Source organism: Garra rufa, chromosome 19 (genome assembly GCF_049309525.1).
Source record: "Garra rufa chromosome 19, GarRuf1.0, whole genome shotgun sequence".
Classification (NCBI taxonomy): Eukaryota; Metazoa; Chordata; class Actinopteri; order Cypriniformes; family Cyprinidae; genus Garra; species Garra rufa.
In genome coordinates, this window is record NC_133379.1 from 39,182,828 (window position 1) to 39,203,692 (window position 20,865).

A 20,865-nucleotide genomic window follows, 5' to 3' on the forward strand; every position below is an offset into this window, starting at 1 on the left:
TTTTAATTTAGTTAAACTATTAAAATAATGTAATATAAAATGAAAACTATATATATATATATAAACAAACTTTATTAATGAAAACGGCTAATATAAAAATAAAAACTAATTTAAAATATTACAACTCTTAGTGTCTTGAATTAAGTTTATTTTTATGACTTTTTTATTTTTATGATTTTTTCCCTTTAATTTAAGCAAAAACTCACTTGAATCTGGTACATTTGCAAGACTTAATATCTTCAGTAATTTCCTTCTCAAGTAAATATGTCTTGATTTAAGAACGTTTAGATATTTGTACTAAAAAAAAGACAAAAATACTGAGTAAGAAAATCATTTTTTGTATTGGGTGTAGCTGATCTATAAAAACTAATTTGACAATCCTATAAATATTGACAGTATTTATATAGTGCTACGTTAAATGATGTACTGTATCTGTATACCTAAAGCCTTTTATGCCAGGTGTTGATATACAGTATATATATTATACTTGCATGTTTTACACTTCACTCTGTATAATACGTTGTATATATTTTTTGTTGAAATAACTTATCAAAGTTTTACCAAACTGGATCAGTCTGTATGGAGTCATGTACGCTGCTGTAAATGTATTGTAAGATTAAAAGCGTAATGATTTAAGCCAAGTTCTGTGTAAGGAAATATTAATAGCGCACTTGCGCCACCTGCTGGACACAGACGAGCAGTGCAAAATAAATATATTAAATCAATACAATTAAATATGTCAAATCTAAAATAGATGATAATAATAATAAATAATAAATAAAAATAATTTTGATTTTAGGGTGAAATATGACCTGAACGTGTTGAGATTTGGCCGAATAACCAACGTAATCAAGAGTAATACACATGATTCTTTTATTGCCACCAATCAGAAAGAATAGGAATAATTCATACAAGCAAAGATTGGACCTGTAAAGACGGTTTGGGCTTTCTTGGGTTGAATTTTGTCCTGTTTTATGGCCTGTGATCAAACGCTCAGTGGAAGGTGCTTCGACTATGGCTCTTTTGAGAGAAAAGCACAATAGTACAAATAAAAGGCACGTTTTCCTTAACACAACTCGGGATGGCAGAGCAACACTTGTTTGCTTAAAATTTAGGGCTGTTTTTTTGCAGCGTTACAAACACAGTTAAACCACTGATTAATTGGAGTCAGTTTAATGAGTGTAATTTAATCAAACATCTTTTCCTAACATTAAAATGAAATAAAAGTGAAATTATGCAGTTTATTTTTGCGAAAAATTAGCATTACTGGAAAAATCCTTCAGTTTTTTCGCAGAGTGGAAATTTGTGAAAAGTTGGTATCATTACGTTTTGGCTTTGATTTGCAAAATAGAGGGTGATCTAATGTTTATCAACAAAAATATGCATTTTCTTTATTATTTGATTTGATCTTGTGCTGTAAATTTAGCAGTGAAAATATGAAGTTTTAGATTATTTTCTTGTTTGTGTGTTATTTAGTATTTAATGAACTGAATTGAAGTGATTAAAATAAATGTAAAATTAAAATAATTTAATAATAATTTAATCAATTAATAAAACATTGTTACTTTAAATAAAAGAAACATTAGGTAAAATAAAATATATAAATAAAACTTTATTTTAACTAATATTAAAACAATTAATAAAAAAAAATTGCCATTTAAAATAAATAAACATTACCTGAAACAATTATTACAACTAGTTATGGCAACATTTCTCATTTTAATTTAATTTTGTACTAAAATAAGCAAAACAGAAATGAAAAATAAAAACTACAACTACTAAAAATGACAAAAACCACAAAAGAAAACAGCAAATATAAAAATAAAAACCGATTCAGAATATTAACAAAAACTTTTAACTCAAACTATTTTATACTAAAATAACACTGTTTTGAATTACATTTATTTTTCTTATCCCATTGGTAGATATTTTAAACCACCACTGATTAGTTGGAGTCAGTTTAATGAGTGTAATTTAATCAAACATCTTTTCCTAACATTAGATAAACAAATAAAATTGAAATTATGCTGAGATCTGGCAGTTTTTACATTTGGGAAAAATTAGCATTACTGGAAAAATCCTTAAGTGTTTTCATTGACTAGAAATTTGTGAAAAGTTGGTGTCATTTAGTTTTGCCTTTGATTTGCAAAATAGAAGATGATATAATATTTATCAACAAAAATATGCATTTTATATTTATGCACATGTAAAAGTACTGATTTTATTGTGTGCTGTAAATTTAGCAGTGAAAATATGAAGTTTGAGATTATTTTCTTGTTTGTGTGTTATTTAGTATTTAATAAACTGAATTGAAGTGATTAAAATAAATGTAAAATTAAAATAATTTAATAATAATTTAATCAATTAATAAAACATTGTTACTTTAAATAAAAGAAACATTAGGTAAAATAAAATATATAAATAAAACTTTATTTTAACTAATAAAAGCTAATATTAAAACAATTAATAAAAAAAAATTGTCATTTGAAATAAATAAACATTACCTGAAACAATTATTTCAACTAGTTATGGCAACATTTCTCATTTTAATTTAATTTTGTACTAAAATAAGCAAAACAGAAATGAAAAATAAAAACTACAAATACTAAAAATGACAAAAACCACAAAAGAAAACAGCAAATATAAAAATAAAAACCGATTCAGAATATTAACAAAAACTTTAAACTCTATTTTATACTAAAATAACACTGTTTTAAATTACATTTATTTTTCTTATCCCATTGGTAGATATTTTAAACCACCACTGATTAATTGGAGTCAGTTTAATGAGTGTAATTTAATCAAACATCTTTTCCTAACATTAAAATGAAATAAAAGTGAAATTATGCAGTTTACTTTTGCAAAAAATTAGCATTACTGGAAAAATCCTTCAGTTTTTTCGCAGAGTGTTATCATTTCGTTTTGGCTTTGATTTGCAAAATAGAGGGTGATATAATGTTTATCAACAAAAATATGCATTTTCTTTATTATTTGATTTGATCTTGTGCTGTAAATTTAGCAGTGAAAATATGAAGTTTGAGATTATTTTCTTGTTTGTGTGTTATTTAGTATTTAATAAACTGAATTGAAGTGATTAAAATAAATGTAAAATTAAAATAATTTAATAATAATTTATTATCAATTAATAAAACATTGTTACTTTAAATAAAAGAAACATTAGGTAAAATAAAATATATAAATAAAACTTTATTTTAACTAATTAAAGCTAATATTAAAACAATTAATTAAAAAAAATGTCATTTGAAATAAATAAACATTACCTGAAACAATTATTTCAACTAGTTATGGCAACATTTCTCATTTGAATTTAATTTTGTACTAAAATAAGCAAAACAGAAATGAAAAATAAAAACTACAAATACTAAAAATGACAAAAACCCCAAAAGAAAACAGCAAATATAAAAATAAAAACCGATTCAGAATATTAACAAAAACTTTTAACTCGAACTATTTTATACTAAAATAACACTGTTTTAAATTACATTTATTTTTCTTATCCCATTGGTAGATATTTTAAACCACCACTGATTAGTTGGAGTCAGTTTAATGAGTGTAATTTAATCAAACATCTTTTCCTAACATTAGATAAACAAATAAAATTGAAATTATGCTGAGATCTGGCAGTTTTTACATTTGGGAAAAATTAGCATTACTGGAAAAATCCTTAAGTGTTTTCATTGACTAGAAATTTGTGAAAAGTTGGTGTCATTTAGTTTTGCCTTTGATTTGCAAAATAGAAGATGATATAATATTTATCAACAAAAATATGCATTTTATATTTATGCACATGTAAAAGTACTGATTTTATTGTGTGCTGTAAATTTAGCAGTGAAAATATGAAGTTTGAGATTATTTTCTTGTTTATGTGTTATTTAGTATTTAATAAACTAAATTGAAATGATTAAAATAAATGTAAAATTAAAATAATTTAATAATAATTTAATCAATTAATAAAACATTGTTACTTTAAATAAAAGAAACATTAGGTAAAATAAAATATATAAATAAAACTTTATTTTAACTAATTAAAGCTAATATTAAAACAATTAATAAAACATTTTTGTCATTTGAAATAAAATAAACGTTACCTGAAAAAACAACAACAACTAGTTATGGCAACATTTCTCATTTTAATTTAATTTTGTACTGAAATAAGCAAAACAGAAATTAAAAAAATAAAAAACAAATAAACAACTACTAAAAATGACAAAAACCACAAAAAAAATGCAAATATAAAAATAAAAACTGATTCAGAATATTAACAAAAACTTTAAACTCTATTTTATACTAAAATAACACTGTTTTAAATTACATTTGTTTTTCTTATCCCATTGGTAGATATTTTAAACCACCACTGATTAGTTGGAGTCAGTTTAATGAGTGTAATTTAATCAAACATCTTTTCCTAACATTAGATAAACAGATAAAAGTCAAATTATGCTGAAATCTGGCCATTTTCATTTACATTTACAATCCTTCAGTGTTTTCGCAGACTAGAAATTTGTGAAAGGTCGGTGTCATGAAGAGCTAGTGTTTCTTTTCTTTTGATGTTGAATCATCACAAACTGCAATTTAGTTTGGAATGAGAATAATGCAACTTTGACTTGCAAAATAGAGGGTGATTTATCAACAAAAATATGCATTTTATGTTTATGCACATGTAAACGTACTGATTTGATCTTGTGCTGTAAATTTTGCACTAAAAATATGAAGTATTGTATGTTATTTAGTATTTAATAAATTAAATTGAAATGTAAAATTAAAATAATTTAAAACTTAATATATATTATTTAATCAATCCTGTGCCTCCACATGAATATTTCCCGAGTTTAATGACAAAATTGACAATATATAAATATCATGTGTAGTGTTTGTGTGCGAATGACAATATTCAAATGCAATAATGCAAAAGATATATTAAACAATTATATTAAAATTTAGAGAAAGAAAAGATCCACAGTTGAGCATATATGAATTCTAGACAGCAAAACCTATTTCATATTAATGCAAATCACAATTTATGGGTGAATCTCACTAAGAAAGGTCATATTTCACTGCCAAAAATCGAAGAAAATAAAGTATATTCAGCATGAAGAAAATGAAGACTGTTTGTAGGAACACTAGATTATTTTCACGACAGTAAGCTTTATTGACAAATATTATTTTCTATTGATTTTGTGGTCAATTTCTTGACATTTTTATGAGATGCATCTTTATTTATGCATGATAACTTCATAAGATCATTTTTTAAAATGAAAATAAAAAAGCCAAAAAAGAAGAAAATAAAATATATAATATATAAAAATATATTTAGCATAAAGAAAATAAATCCTGTTTGACCAATAATTATTTACCATGAATTTACCAATTAATTAAGACCATTAATAATATTCTGGATTATTTTCATGTCAATTAAGCTTCAATGTCTTTATGAGAAAAAGTTACATTTTCCAAACAGATTTTATCAGATGCAATAAATAAATAAATGAATAAAATAAAAAAGGGAAGAAAATAAATTATATTCAGCATGAAAAAATATTTATACATATTCAGCCTTATGTATGATTACTTCATAAGTTTATATCTGGGTGCTATTTTCTAAACAGTCATTTTATCAAATGCATAATAAATAAATAAATAGAAAAATAAACAAATAAAAAATAAGAAAATAAATGTATTCAGCATTAAAAAAAATAAACTTGTTTACAGGAACATTAATATTTTCCATTGCATTTTTTAAAATGACAATTAAGCTTCAATGTCTTTATGAGAAAATATAATTTTCTGACATTTTTATGAGATTCACCCTCATTCATGATCATTTTTTACAATTATATCTTGCTGGTATTTCCCCAAGTTATTTTATCAGATGCAAAATAAATAAATAAATAAATAAATAAATAAATAAAAATAAATTATATCCAGCATAAAAAATTAAACCTGCTTGTAGGACTATTTTTATGATATCTAAGCTTAAATGTCTTTATTACAAAAAAAACAAAAACATTTTTATGACATTTTGTGAGATAGTTTTGTAAGTTCATACCAATTCATAATGCCAATTCACTGCATTTGACAAAAATTATTTCTATGAGATTCACCCTCATGCATGATTACTTTGTAAGTTTATATCTTGGTGCTATTTTCTAAACAGTAATTTTACTGGATGAAAATGAAAAAAGATAAAAAATTATATTCACCATGAAGAAAATGAAGCCTGTTTCTAGGACAATTTTTTATTATTATTTTCATGACAATTAAGCTTCAATGTCTTTATGAGAAAAATATCATTTTGTGACATTTTTTATAAGATTCAGCCTTATGCAATGTCATGTTGTACGTTTATATCTTGGTGCTATTTCCTAAAGAGTAATTTGGATGCACAATAAATAAATAAATTAATTAAAAATTAAAATAAATTGTATTCATCATAAAAAAAAATTAAACCTGTTGGTAGGAATAATAATATTTCATTGCATTATTTTTGTGACAATTAAACTTCAATGTATCAATGTACCTTCAATGAAAAGAAAAATATATTTTCTGACATTTTTATGAAATTTACCCCTATGCATGATAACTTTATTATAAGTTTATATGTTAGTGCTGTTTCCACAAACAGTAATTTTATCAGATGCAAAAAAGGAGGAAAATAAATTATATCCAGCATAAAATTAAACCTGTTTGTAGGACTATTAAAGTGTGTGTGTGTATGTATATATATATATATATATATATATATATATATATATATATATATATATATATATATATTCAGCATAAAAAAAATAAAACCCGTTTGTAGGAACATTTCTATTTTGTTACATTTATTCATAACAATTAAGCTTCAGTGTCTTAATGAGAAAAATATAACTTTCTGTTGATTTTGGGATCAATTTCATGACATTTTTATGACATTCACCTTTATGTATGGTAACTTTATAAATGTATATCTTGGTGCTATTTTTATCAGATGCAAAAAATCAGAAAAAATAAATAAATAAATAAATATATATATATATATATATATATATATATATATATATATATATATATATATATATATATATATTAAATTTAGCATAAAGAAATTCAGCCTATTTGAAGGACCATCAATAATTTTATGCATTAGTTATATTATTTTTAGAGTTTGACAAAAATGTACTTTTCAGTAAATTTTGTGGCCAATTACTTTTTAAAATAAAATTCACCCTCATGCACGATAACTTTATATGTTTTTATCTTGGTGCTATTTTCCAAACAGTAATTTTATCAGATGCAAAAAAAAAAAGCATAAAAAAATGAAACCTGTTTGTAGGAAGAATAATATTTTGTTACATTTATTCATGACAATTAAGCTTCAGTGTCTTAATGAGAAAAATATAATTTTCTGTTGATTCTGGGATCAATTTCATGACATTCACCTTTATGTATGGTAACTTTATACATTTATATTTTGGTGCTATTTCCCCAAACAGTAATTTTACCAGATGCAAAAAAAAGGGAAGAAAGTAAAAAAAAAAAACAACTAGGGACTTTGTAGGACGAATCATATATTCAGAATTATTAATATTATCAGTGTTTTTTTGACAAAAATATAATTTTCTGTTTATTTTTGGGATCAATTTCTTTATGCATGATAACTTCAGAAAAAATAAATCCCAAAAAAAGAAAAGCCTGTTTGAAGGACCATTAATATGTTTTTGCATTATTTTTATACCAATTAAGCTTTACTGAGTTTGACAAAAATTCAATTTCTTGACATTTTCTATGAGATTCACCCTCATGCACGATAACTTTCTATGTTTATATCTTGGTGCTATTTTCTAAACATTAATTGCATCAGATGCCAATTTCATTGATCTGAAATGTGTATTCAAAGAAAAACACAAAATGCAACAGAAGCATGTTTACGCTATAATAAATATGACTAACGTTTCAAAGCGTGGCTAAAATGGTGAAAAATGCAGTAATATTCCAGTTTGTCCAGTAATTAGACAATGTGCAAAAACACACCAGACCGTCTCTCACACAGAAAAGCGTTGATTGTGCTATTCATTTAGAACCGTTTAATTTAAAATAATCATCAGAAGAAGAATTATAATAATACCAGTGTGTGTGTGTATGTGTGTGTTTGTGAAGCCCACAGTCAAACCATGAAAGTCAGAACCGATAGAAACATCCAAGGTATAAAGTAAAGGCCCGAGCCGAGCGACTACACACCTCTGACACGTTTAAAGAAGGAGCTAAACTCAATGAATACTGGGAAAAGCATAAATATCTTACATTGTGAGCACACAAAAGCACCTCCGCCGGGGCTCTGGATGCTACCAACAATGACCACAAGTACAATTAAGGTTTTAAGTCATGCGAGTGCCACAGGTTTCAACGTCATAGAAAAATGAAGGTACTTTAAAGCCGTGTGTGTGTGTGTGTGTTTGCGCGTGTGTTCGTGCAGCATGTCGGAGTGTGATTTCTGTTAAAGCGAACACATTCACGTCATCTTCCCTCTGAAAAGAAGCAGTGATTCGATAGAAGCTACCAAATGATCTCGCACACTAGCTGCAGTAAAGGACGAACTCCTAAAATAGGTCGATATAAACAGCTTTGCTTTTTTTTCGTTTTTCGCTTACGTTTTCTCAAATATTAGTTTTTCCTTCTATCTCTTGCCGACAAACATGAAAATCCGGTTGTGCTTGATAGACAAAACTAAAACTTTTTTTTATTCTAAAATACTCTTTATCTAGTTTTCGCCGCATCCCGCTTGGAGACAGAGTTTCGTCCAAACTCCCGCTGTCCCAAATCCGCCGCCGTCGTCTTCAAAAATAGAGATTCTCAACCAGCGCAATAAAATAACTGTCAGTTCTAGAAATCGGCTTTCGGTGAGAGCGCTTTTCGCATCGTCCAGACTAAAATCGTCCAAATGCAGTTGGACAACCGTCACGAGTTCTCCGACGAAGATTCAGTCATCTGAGCGTGTTTGTTTTCGTAAAAGAGCGGCGCCGTGATCCTCCCGCGTCATTTCGGGTGTCGTCACTGTTTTCTGTCCACCGGCTGCTTCAAACACAGTTCGCTTCCCGCCGACACGATCGGCAGGTTGTTGTCGCGATGATGGCCGATCAGGTGGCTTATGCTCTCGAATATGTGATCTTTCGTCCGGACCTTAAGGAGACAGAAATTTTATTTAAAATTTTAGATTTTGAGTGTTTTTTAAAGACATTTCTTATGCTCATCAAGGCCGCATTTATTTGATCAAAAATACAGAAAAAAAAGTAATATTGTAAAATATTATTTCAATTTAAACTAACTGTTTTCTATGTGAATAAATTTTAAAATGTAATTTATTCCTGTGATAAAAAGCTCAATTTTCTGCATCATTACTTCAAGTCTTCAGTGTCACATGATCCAGAAATCATTCTACTATGCTGATTTATTATCAATGCTGAGAACATTTCTTTTTAAACCTGTGATACTTTTTTTCAGGATTCTTTGATCAATAAAAGGTTAAAAAAACAGCATTTATTTCAAATAAAGAAGTTTTCTAACAATATACACTACTGTTCAACAGAAATTTATTCACCAAGGATGTGTTAACTCATAAAAAGGGATAGCAAAGATTTACATTGTGAGAAAAGATTTATATTTTGAATAAATGCCGTTATGCTTGTTATTCATCAAAGAATCCTGAAATTATTTGGCAGCACAACTGTTTCCAACACTGATAATTCTAATAATAAATCAGCATATTAGAATGATTTCTGAAGGATCATGGGACACTTAAGACTGGAGTAACAGCTGATGAAACTTTAGCTTTGCATCACAGAAATAAATTATATTTTAAAGTATATTAAAATAAAAAACATTATTTTATATTGTAATAATATTTTGCAATATTAAATTTTTTGTGCATTTTTGATCAAAAAATGCAGCCTTGATGAGCATAAGATACTGAGAAACAATACAAGTCTTAATGATCCCAAACTTTTGAGTGGCAATGTATATATACTGCTGTTTCTTAATTTGGGGCCAGTAAGATTTAAAAAAAATAAATTGATACTTTTATTTAGCAAGGACACATAAAACTGATCAAAAGTGACAGTCAAGACATTTAAAATGTTACAAAAGATTCATATTTCAAACAAATGCTGTTCTTTTAAACTTTCTATTCATCAAAGCATCCTGAAAAATAAAATATATCACAGTTTTCACAGCTAAGCATCAGTGCTATTTTTGTACCTAACTACCTATGTATTATATTATTATAATTTGTGTTAATAGTTTGAATTTGATTGTTTTTTACATACTATTTTCATTATAATATTAGTTAATTTTAGTCATTTTTAATTTAGTTAATATTTTCTGTTCATGTTCATGTGGAGACTGGAGTAATGATGCTGAAAATTCAGCTTTGACTCACAGGAATAAATTATATTTTACAATATATTCACATAGAAAACAGTTATTTTACATTGTAATAATATTTCCCAATTTCACTGTATTTTTGATCAAATAAATGCATCCCCGATGAGCAGAAAAGACTTCTTTCAAAAACAATAACAATTCTTACTGACGCCAAACTTGTAGTTACCACAATGAAGTTCAAAATCCACAATAGAAACATTATATTTTATTCATTCAAACTTGGAACTAAATAGTTTTAGGATTTGGAAATGTTTTAAATAAAGTTGCTATAAAAAAAAAAAAAAAAGATCTACTTTATATTCTGCAGTATCTCCATAATCACAAACAAATGACTGTCAATGATCATGTGATTCTTTGTACAGACTCAGATCATGTAACTTTGTCAGTTTTTCTTCTCCATTGAAGCTCAAGATGCTCTTTGCAACATCTCAAATCACACTGGAGAACACGATCATCAAGTTTCTCACTCCAACTGTTTTACTTTCAACTTCAAAGATAGATTAAACTACAAAAGAACCTAAAATAGAAGCATTTTCTCTAGTTTGAATATATTTACTTCAATACACTGTAAAAACCTGTTTTTGAACTAAAGATAAAAAAAACAAATATTACTGTTTTACAAAAAAAAAATACAATTTCTGTCTTTCTACGTAAAAATGTCATGTTTAATTGAATGTGCCATTCCTCTGCAATTTTTTTTCAATTTCCAAGCAATTCCAAGTTTCTTATTTTTCACTGTATGTGATTAGACTATATTTATCAGTGCTTGGAGTAGGCCTTTTATTTTTAAGAAATACTATATGTAACAATTTTCCAGCCCAATCTCATGGATAAAATGACACTCTCAAATTAGTCAAAGTGATGTAAAAACTGAGTTTGGTGTGTATGGGTGAAGGTCGCTCTCACCGTTCCCTCCGGATCGACCAGCAGCAGGTGTTTGGCCAGGCCGTTGTGCATCCCCGTCAGCACGTATGAGCCTGGGTTTGTGGTGCTCTTCCGCACCAGGAAGTCTCCGTCGTGGAGCAGCAGTTTCTCTGCCTGTCGGCGGCTCATCTCTCCGTGGTACCACGTCTGGTCCTCCAGCTCCTCCTGAGCTCTCAATGCGGCCGCGCGCATCAGCAGAGGACTGGAGTTATCCACGGACGCCGCTTTATGCAGTTCAGAAGCTGAAGGGGCTGGAGCTGGATTCTGGGTCATGATGGCGTCCTCAAACGGCTCTGATGACACAAGAAAGCAAAACATTTCACAAGCTGATTTTTTATTTTCTTTCAAAATGTCGCCCCAACTCTACATATGTGACCCTGGACCACAAAACCAGTCATAAGGTTAAATTTTACAAAACTGAGATGTATATATCATATGGCAGCTCAATAAATAAGCTTTCTATTGACATATGGTTTGTTAGGATAGGACAATATTTGGCCGAGATACATCTATTTGAAAATCAGGAATATGAGGGTGCAAAAAAATCTAAATACTGAGAAAATCACCTTTAAAGTTGTCCAAATTAAGTTCTTACCAATGCATATTACTAATCCAAAATTACATTTTGATATGTTTACAGTAGGAATTTTACCAAAATCTTCATGAAACATGATCTTTACTTAATTTCCTAATGATTTTTGGTATAAAAGAAAAATCAATAATTTTGACCCATACAATGTATTTTTGGGTATTGCTACAAATATACCCCAGCGACTTAAGACGTTTTGTGGTCCAGGGTCACATATAGTCAGTTGGTGTTTCAATGCCAGCCAGCTTCCCTGGCTATTTTTATAGTTTATAGTGTAAAAATACTATATTTATTACTTTTATTATACTATTTAATTTAATATATATACTATTATTATTAAAACAATTTTGAAGACATGTTATACAGGATTCATACATATCCTGTGCAAATAAAACTACAGGACTTTCAAAGACTTTTCAAGCACAATTTTTTTTTTCAATGACTTCAAACTATCTTTCAAATCCTAAGAATTTAGGAATTTAAGATAAATAGGCTAATTAAATTTACTAATATAACAAAACAGCAAAAATATGCAAAGATGACAACTTTAGGAACAAAAACAGAAAGAGAAATAAAGCACATTTAACACTAAACTCAGAAGTCCCGATCTGAATTATGATTTGCGAACCCACTCCAATCGATTCCATCTAAATCAAATGATTTGTGATACGCAATGTTCCAGTCTAAGATGATTCACGAACCTGTTCCGAAGTCCTGATCTGAATCAAATGATCTGCGCTTCTAAGTCCCAATGTGACTCATGATTCGCGAACCCACTCCAAAGTTTCAATCTAAATCAAATGATTCTCGATTCATGCTCCAAAGTCCTGATCTGAATTATGATTCACAAACCCACTCCAATTGTTTCAATCTAAATCAGATGATTCGCAATACGCAAAGGTCCAGTCTAGGATGATTCACAATCACAAACCCAATCCAAAGTCCTGATCTAAATCAAATGATCCACACTCCAAAGTCCCGATCTGAATAATGATTAGCGAACCCACTCCGAAGTTTCAATCTACATCAAATGATTCGTGATTCATGCTCAAAAAAGTCCCAATCTGAATTATGATTCCCAAACCCGCTCCAATCGTTCTGATCTAAATCAAATGATTTGCAATATACAAAGTTCCAGTCTGAGATGATTCACAAACCTGTTCCGAAGTCCTGATCTGAATCAAATGATCTGCGCTCCAAAGTCTCAATCTGAATAATGATTTGCGAACCCACTCCAAATTTTCAATCTAAATCAAATGATTCTTGATTCAAGCTCAAAAGTCCCAATCTGAATTATGATTTGTGAACCCCCTCCAATCGCTTCAATCTAAATCAAATGATTCGCAATACGCAAAGGTCCAGTCTAAGATGATTTACAAACCCGTTCCGAAGTCCTAACCTAAATCAAATGATCTACACTACAAAGTCCCGATCTGAATAATGATTCACGAACCCACCCCCAAGTTTCAATCTAAATCAAATGATTCGTGCTTCATGCTCAAAAGTCCCAATCTGAATTATGATTCCCAAACCCACTCTGATCGTTCTGATCTAAATCAAATGATTTGCAATACACAAAGTTCCAGTCTAAGATGATTCGCCACTCCGAACCCACTCCGAAGTTCTGATCTGAATCAAAGAGTTGAGAATTTGCTCCGAAGTTTCAATCTAAATCAAATGATTCGTGATTCGCGCTCAAAAGTCCCAATCTGAATTATGATTCCCAAACCCGCTCCGATCGTTCTGATCTAAATCAAATGATTTGCAATATACAAAGTTCCAGTCTGAGATGATTCACGAACCTGTTCCGAAGTCCTGATCTGAATCAAATGATCTGCGCTCCAAAGTCTCAATCTGAATAATGATTCGCGAACCCACTCCAAATTTTCTATCTAAATCAAATGATTCTTGATTCATGCTCCAAAGTCCCAATCTGAATTATGATTTGTGAACCCCCTCCAATCGTTTCAATCTAAATCAAATGATTCGCAATATGCAAAGGTCCAGTCTAAGATGATTTACAAACCCGTTCCGAAGTCCTAACCTAAATCAAATGATCTACGCTACAAAGTCCCGGTCTGAATAATGATTCACGAACCCACCCCGAAATTTCAATCTAAATCAAATGATTCGTGATTCATGCTCAAAAGTCCCAATCTGAATTATGATTCCCAAACCCACTCCGATAGTTTTGATCTAAATCAAATGATTTGCAATATACAAAGTTCCAGTCTAAGATGATTCGCCACTCCGAACCCACTCCGAAGTTCTGATCTGAATCAAAGAGTTGAGAATTTGCTCCGAAGTTTCAATCTAAATCAAATGATTCGTGATTCATGCTCAAAAGTCCCAATCTGAATTATGATTCCCAAACCCACTCCGATAGTTTTGATCTAAATCAAATGATTTGCAATATACAAAGTTCCAGTCTAAGATGATTCGCCACTCCGAACCCACTCCGAAGCTCTGATCTGAATCAAAGAGTTGAGAATTTGCTCCGAAGTTTCAATCTAAATCAAATGATTCGTGATTCGCGCTCAAAAGTCCCAATCTGAATTATGATTCGCGAACCCACTCAGATCGTTTCAATCTCAATCAAATAATTCACAATATGAGAAGTTCCAGTCTAAGATGATTTGCGAACCCGCTACGAAGTCCTGATCTAAATCAAATGATTTCTTGATTCATGCTCCAAAGTCCCAATCTGAATCAAAAGATTTGCGAACCCACTGCGAAGTTTTGATCTAAATCAAAGATTTGCGAACCCACTCTAAAGTTTTGATCTAAATCAAAGATTTGCGATTCATGCTCAAAAGTCCCAATCTGAATTATGATTTATGAACCCACTCTGATCGTTTTGATCTAAATCAAATGATTTGTGATACACAAAGTTCCAGTCTGAGATGATTCACAAACCTGTTCCGAAGTCCTGATCTGAATCAAATGATTAACAAGCCCGCTATGAAGTTCTGATCTAAATCAAATGATTCGGGATTCACGCTCTGAAGTCCCGATCTGAATTATGATTTGCGAACCCACTCCGATAGTTTTGATCTAAATCAAATGATTCGCGATATGCGAAGTTCCAGTCTAAGATGATTCGCGAACCCACTCTGAAGTTCTGATCTGAATCAAAGATTTGCGAACCTGCTTTAAAGTTTCAATCTAAATCAAATGATTTGAGATTCACGCTCTGAAGTCTAATTCGCGATACGCAAATCTGAATCAAATGATTTCCGATCCTATTGGCGCGATTCTACGCAGCTTTATTTCACCCATCACTAAGTACTTTTTAAAATCATAACAAGCAATGTTGAATTTTGAAAATGCATGGCTCTTTTAATTTTAATCTGGTTATTGCTAGTGAATCACTAGACTGAATGATCGAAATCACGAGTTTGAATAAATTGGAGCGATTCAAGTGTTAATGACTCACTCAATTGATTCGGTTTGTCTGTTCCTCTTTTTACGTCTTCAGCAATGTAAAAAAAAAAAATTTGAGCTTACAGACTGAAACCATTTTGTGTCATGAGCTGCATTTTTATGTGCCACCTATTGATGGCGCTGTAAAACATGTACATTACATAGTCCTACAGCAGTGTTAGGAATGAATTGACTGTAAACACTTACTCATGTCAAAGAGGTCCTTCCTCGGGCTGTCTTTAGCTGTCCCGCTCGTACCCGAATCGGACGGCGTCTCTGTCTCCCCCTGGAGGGCGGCCAACACCTGCGTGTCAATGTGCTGCGTGTTCACATACGTGGGCACTTCTCCGGCTTTAGGGGCTTGACCTTTGAGCTCAGGGAGACTGTATATGTCACAGGACCCTAAATGAAAGGCACAGACATAAAGATGTAAATATTTTGAATTTTTTTGGGTGATCTGTCACTTTAAATCCATCTAAATGTCAAAACAGAGATAATTTAAGGGAACTGTACCTTGTTGGATGAACATGGGTCGGCCCTGGTAGTATGTCTGGTCGACTCCAGCGGTCTGTGTGGACAGCAGTAAACAGCATGTGAGTCATCAACAACAAAATGAAATGAAACACCTCCTCATTAATGACCTGATGGAGTCCACATACACTGACAGACAGGAAACTACAGGAAGTCATCTAAGTGAATCATGCAATGCTATAGTTTATTATAGCTAAAAATAAAACCACACTAATAATGTCAACATTTATACAAGCTGTTGAGCATTAGATCATGTGGAATGTGAGTTAAAAAAAAAACTTTAGAAAGGCATTATGTTAAATAATATTTCTTACATTACTTTTTTATTTATTATTTTAATTTAGTTATATATGGTGGGGTAGGAAAGTTGAAATAGTTCTGTATTTTGCATTGTTCTTTTCAATAGTATAACAAAAACTTATGTATTTATTTATTTTAAATTTAATTATATATGGTATGTTGAAACTGTTTTTTGTGTGTTGTTCATGTCAACATTATAAATAAATAAATCTATATATTTATTTATTATTTTAATTAAATTATAACATACACAGGAGTGGGATTTGTTCTGTATTTTGTATTGTTCTTTTCAATATTATTAAAAAATACATTTGTTTATTTTACATTTAATTATATATGTTGGGATGGGAAAGTTGGAATTGTTCTTTTTTGTGTTATAGTTGTATATATTTATTTATTGTTTTAATTTAATTATTACATACACTGGAGTGGGATCATTTTTCTGTATTTAGTATTGTTCTTTTTAATATTATAACAAAGTTTATTTATTTCTATATTTATTTATTCAAGTGAGAAATGTTCTATAATTTTTCTTTATTTTTTTTTAGTAATTTTTTAATTGTATTTATTATTAAATTATATTTTGGAGTGGGAAAATTGGAAATATTATTTAGAATAATTATTATAAAATATTATTTAGAGTAATTATTTATTACATTAATTTATTTATAATTCGTTGGAGTGAGAACATTGTAATTGTTCTGTATTTTGCATTGTTCATTTTGATATAACAAAATATAATACTTACTAATTTATTTATATATTTATATATTTTTTAATTTAATTATAAGTTGGAATGGGAAAATTTGAATTATTTGGTATTTTGTATTGTTCTTTTACATATTATAACAAAATGTAATATTTACAATATATTAATTCATTTATTTGTTATATCAGTTTATTTATTACATGCTAGAGTGAGGAAATTTTAATTGTTGTGTATTTTGCATAATATTATAACAAAATATAATACTTATTATTTTCTTTATTCACAATTTTTAAAAACATAATATTATAACATTAATTATATTTTTAATTAATTATTGTTGGAGTGGGGAAAATTGCAACTGTAATTATTTATTATATAAATTTATTTATTATACATTGGAGTGAGAATTGTTCATTTATTTGATTTATTATATATATATATATATATATATATATATATATATATATGTTGGGGTGGAAGTATTAGAATTGTTCTGTATTTTGTGTTATTAGTTTCGAGATGAGAACTAAATATTATACAAATTTAAATTTTAAAAAAGAAATGTATGCAATAATTACCATTTACAATATCAGATTAGTTGGATCCCTTAATTTAATATTTTCTCAATTAATTTCAGTGACCTGATTTCCATTATCTGCAGAGGCAAATACTATGTTTTATAGAAACCTTAGAATAACAGCACAATTTACTCATTATTTACCAAAACACAATTAATAAAGCGATACTGACAAAAGCACATGAGTTGCATTTGCAGAAGCAGCTGTGCTGGAGTGATTATCGATCAGCGGTCAGGTTACTTCCTGTCGGCTGGTATAAATAGCAAAAGTGTGGGCGGGTGATTAGCAGACCTGACTGCTGTCTTGGCTCTGATTGGTCAGTCTAGCATCAATGAATCCTCCTGGTGGAGGCATCTTTCCGGGAATGCTGTTGTAGTAGTGGTGATCGGCGGACTCCTCTCCTTCCTCCGTCCACGGGGGCTCGTCCGTACTCATAACCCTAAAGACAGCACACGATGAGAGGCAGAACGAAGGCTCAGGATCAGTATCCTGAAGGTGTAGATGAGGACTCACCTGTCATGCATGGACGAGGGTTTGCTGGACGGACACTGCAGATAGAGCTGAAAGCGCAGGTCAAACGCCTGACCGATAGTACTGATCACATCCTGAGCCAGACCGTCAGAGCACTCCAGAATATGACATGCTAGAAAACACACGACACGTCAGAATCAATCTCACTAAATCTGTCAAGAGCCATATCCATGTCATATTTTACCCCAAAATCAAAAGATAGATTTTTTTTTAGAACCATTAAGATTTATTGTGACATTATTTTCAGGATATTTGAGCACATTTAAAACCTAAATACTTATTACTGTAGATAAATAATAATATTTTTCAAATTTTGAGTTTTTCATTTATTAATGTATACATTTTATGTATATCATTTTAATTTGTAACTGTTTTAATTAGTTTTAAATCAATTTTTAAATAATTTAAAAAATGTTAAACTTTTTTTATTGTTGTAAATTCCTTTTATAGGTAAAGCACTTTGAATTAATGTTGTGTATGAAATGTACTACATAAATAAACTTTGCCTTGCCTTGCTTTGCCTATATGTAAAATGCATAAAAATAATAGCTGCTAGTGCAATGAAACCTAAATTAAAATAAGTACATTTATTTATATATTTTTATATATTAATTTCAGTTAAAGTAAATTTTGTTGTGAATTTAGTTCTTTTTTTTTTCATTTTTGTCAGTTTTATTAAAAAATCCCTAATTTATGTCAGGTTTCTTTGCAATAGCAGCTAGTTTAACTTGATGTTCTAAAATATCACACACCAAAAAACTAAAATAAAGTTAAAACTATTTTAAAGTTTTAATTTTAGTTAACTATAATAATCCCATTTACTGCCTTTTATTTATGCTTATTTAAATATTAATTACTACACAAAAATATTGTAAAAATAAAATATTTAAATTAAGCACATTTAACCTATTAACTTTTATTACTGTAGAAAAATTATGTTTTTCAAAATTTGAAAAGTATGTATATTATGGTAGTATTTATTAATTTATATATATAAAATATATATTGTTCCATATTATTACAATACTAAACTAACACTAACAGTTTTTAATTCATATTGTGAATTTAGTGAATATTTTTTCTGTTTTCTTTTTCATTTTAAAGAAAATTGTAGTAATTTTGCTGTGTATTTTGTCAGTTTTATTAGTTTATTTTGACATAGTTTTTATTAACTTTATTTCCGTTTTATTTGTGTGATATTTACGTACATAAAGTTAAACTAGCTGCTAGTGGAATAAAACCTAAAATAAAATAAGTGTTTTTTTAATATATTTTATTTCATTTCAGTTAAAGTAAATTTTGTTGTGAATTTAGTTTTTGTTTTCTTTTTCATTTTGAAGAACATTTTAGTAATTATGCTGTTTTTTGTCAGTTTTATTAGTTTATTTTTATGCAGTTTTTATTAACTTTATCAGTTTTATTTGTGTGATATGTTAGTAGTCAGAATTAAATTAAAAAAAATTATATTTTATATTACTATATTACATTCATATTTTATATTACTATATTATATACTATATTAAAAGTACTGTGCATCTAATCAGTCATCATAACAATTTTTTTTATATATATTTTATTTTTATTTTAGTTAAAGTTTATTTTATTTCAAGTAACAATTTTTTTCTATGGTTTTTAGTTTTAAGTTAACTACAATAATCGCGTTTATTGCCTTTAATTTGTGCTAATAAAAAATATTATATCACAAAAACACTAAAATACTACATTAAATGTACTGAGCATCTTATCAGAGTCGTCATAATAATAAATAAATACATAAATATATATATTTATTTAACAATATATTTGCATGTTTCACAGTCATCTGATGTTGATTAAACAAATAAAATCTTACATGTTTAAAGTAAATGTATTTAAAAAATCTTAAAGGTGCCAAATTTGAATGAAATATATTAAGAAAGGTTATTTTGCATAAAGAAATTGAAGTGTGTTTTATGTAAAATGAAATAAAATTAACTGTGATTTGAACATATTTTCATAAGATACACCAAATGAAGCATCAATAAATCTGACATGCAGGTACACAAACACACACATGCACACAAACATAAGACACACACGCATGCTGAAGTATTAGATATCAGCAGATGGCGAAACGGATGCCGATTTGCTGACTCACTCCGCTGTAAAGTGTTCATTACGAGATCTTTCCTCTGACAACATCAAAAATGCATTAGAAAGTACAGCGAGAGTTTTAAAACGTGGCCTCTGCGCTGACAGGAAGTTAAAAGATCCATGAAATGAAAAGAGACGGAGATACAACAGCCACAGAAATTGATTTTTTTGATGCTAAATGCGGCTGTGGTGGACTGATCAATCACGCTTGTTTGTGAATGTGGCGTTTCAGGGCGGCCCAGCGTGGTAAACACAATGAAATGGCCCTCAGGAGCCGTAGAGATAAAAGTGTGGTTGACCAACAAGAACATCATCACTTCTGCACCGTCCACCAAAAACATGTGATGCAATTGTTATGGTTAACACTGCAGAGAAATTAGTTACAGGCACTGCAATGTTTTCATAGTCACTTTGTTATTCTCTTAAAGGAACAGTTCACCCAAGTGCAGTAAATGGGTGCCGTCAGAATGAGTCCAAACGGCTGATATAATCCACAAGTAATCCACACCTCTTTAGTCCTTCAGTTAACACCTTGTAAAGCCAAAAGCTCTGTGTTTGTAAGGAACAAATCCGTCATTAAGACATTTTAACTTCCGCATAAAAGGTCTATAAAAAAAGGAGAGAAATCTGCACAGATCCAACACTTTTTACAAACAGTCCAAAACAGCTATGAACAAATATGTGGATAGATTATGATGTGAGAG

General features: G+C 29.3%; 1 protein-coding gene across 1 annotated transcript in view; it reads right to left on the reverse strand.

Moving 5' to 3' along the window:
- Positions 1-8,075: 8,075 nt before the first annotated feature.
- The window catches only part of shc3 (SHC (Src homology 2 domain containing) transforming protein 3), a 33,359-nt gene continuing 20,569 nt past the window's right edge, over positions 8,076-20,865 (reverse strand). Inside the window, exons 7-12 of the mRNA XM_073824706.1 lie at positions 18,011-18,140; positions 17,789-17,936; positions 15,893-15,947; positions 15,587-15,781; positions 11,350-11,660; positions 8,076-9,183 (exon numbers count right to left, since the gene is read on the reverse strand). Of these exons, the coding sequence (XP_073680807.1) occupies positions 9,055-9,183; positions 11,350-11,660; positions 15,587-15,781; positions 15,893-15,947; positions 17,789-17,936; positions 18,011-18,140 (968 nt within the window). The 3' untranslated portion in view covers positions 8,076-9,054. The remainder of the gene's footprint in view (positions 9,184-11,349; positions 11,661-15,586; positions 15,782-15,892; positions 15,948-17,788; positions 17,937-18,010; positions 18,141-20,865) is intronic.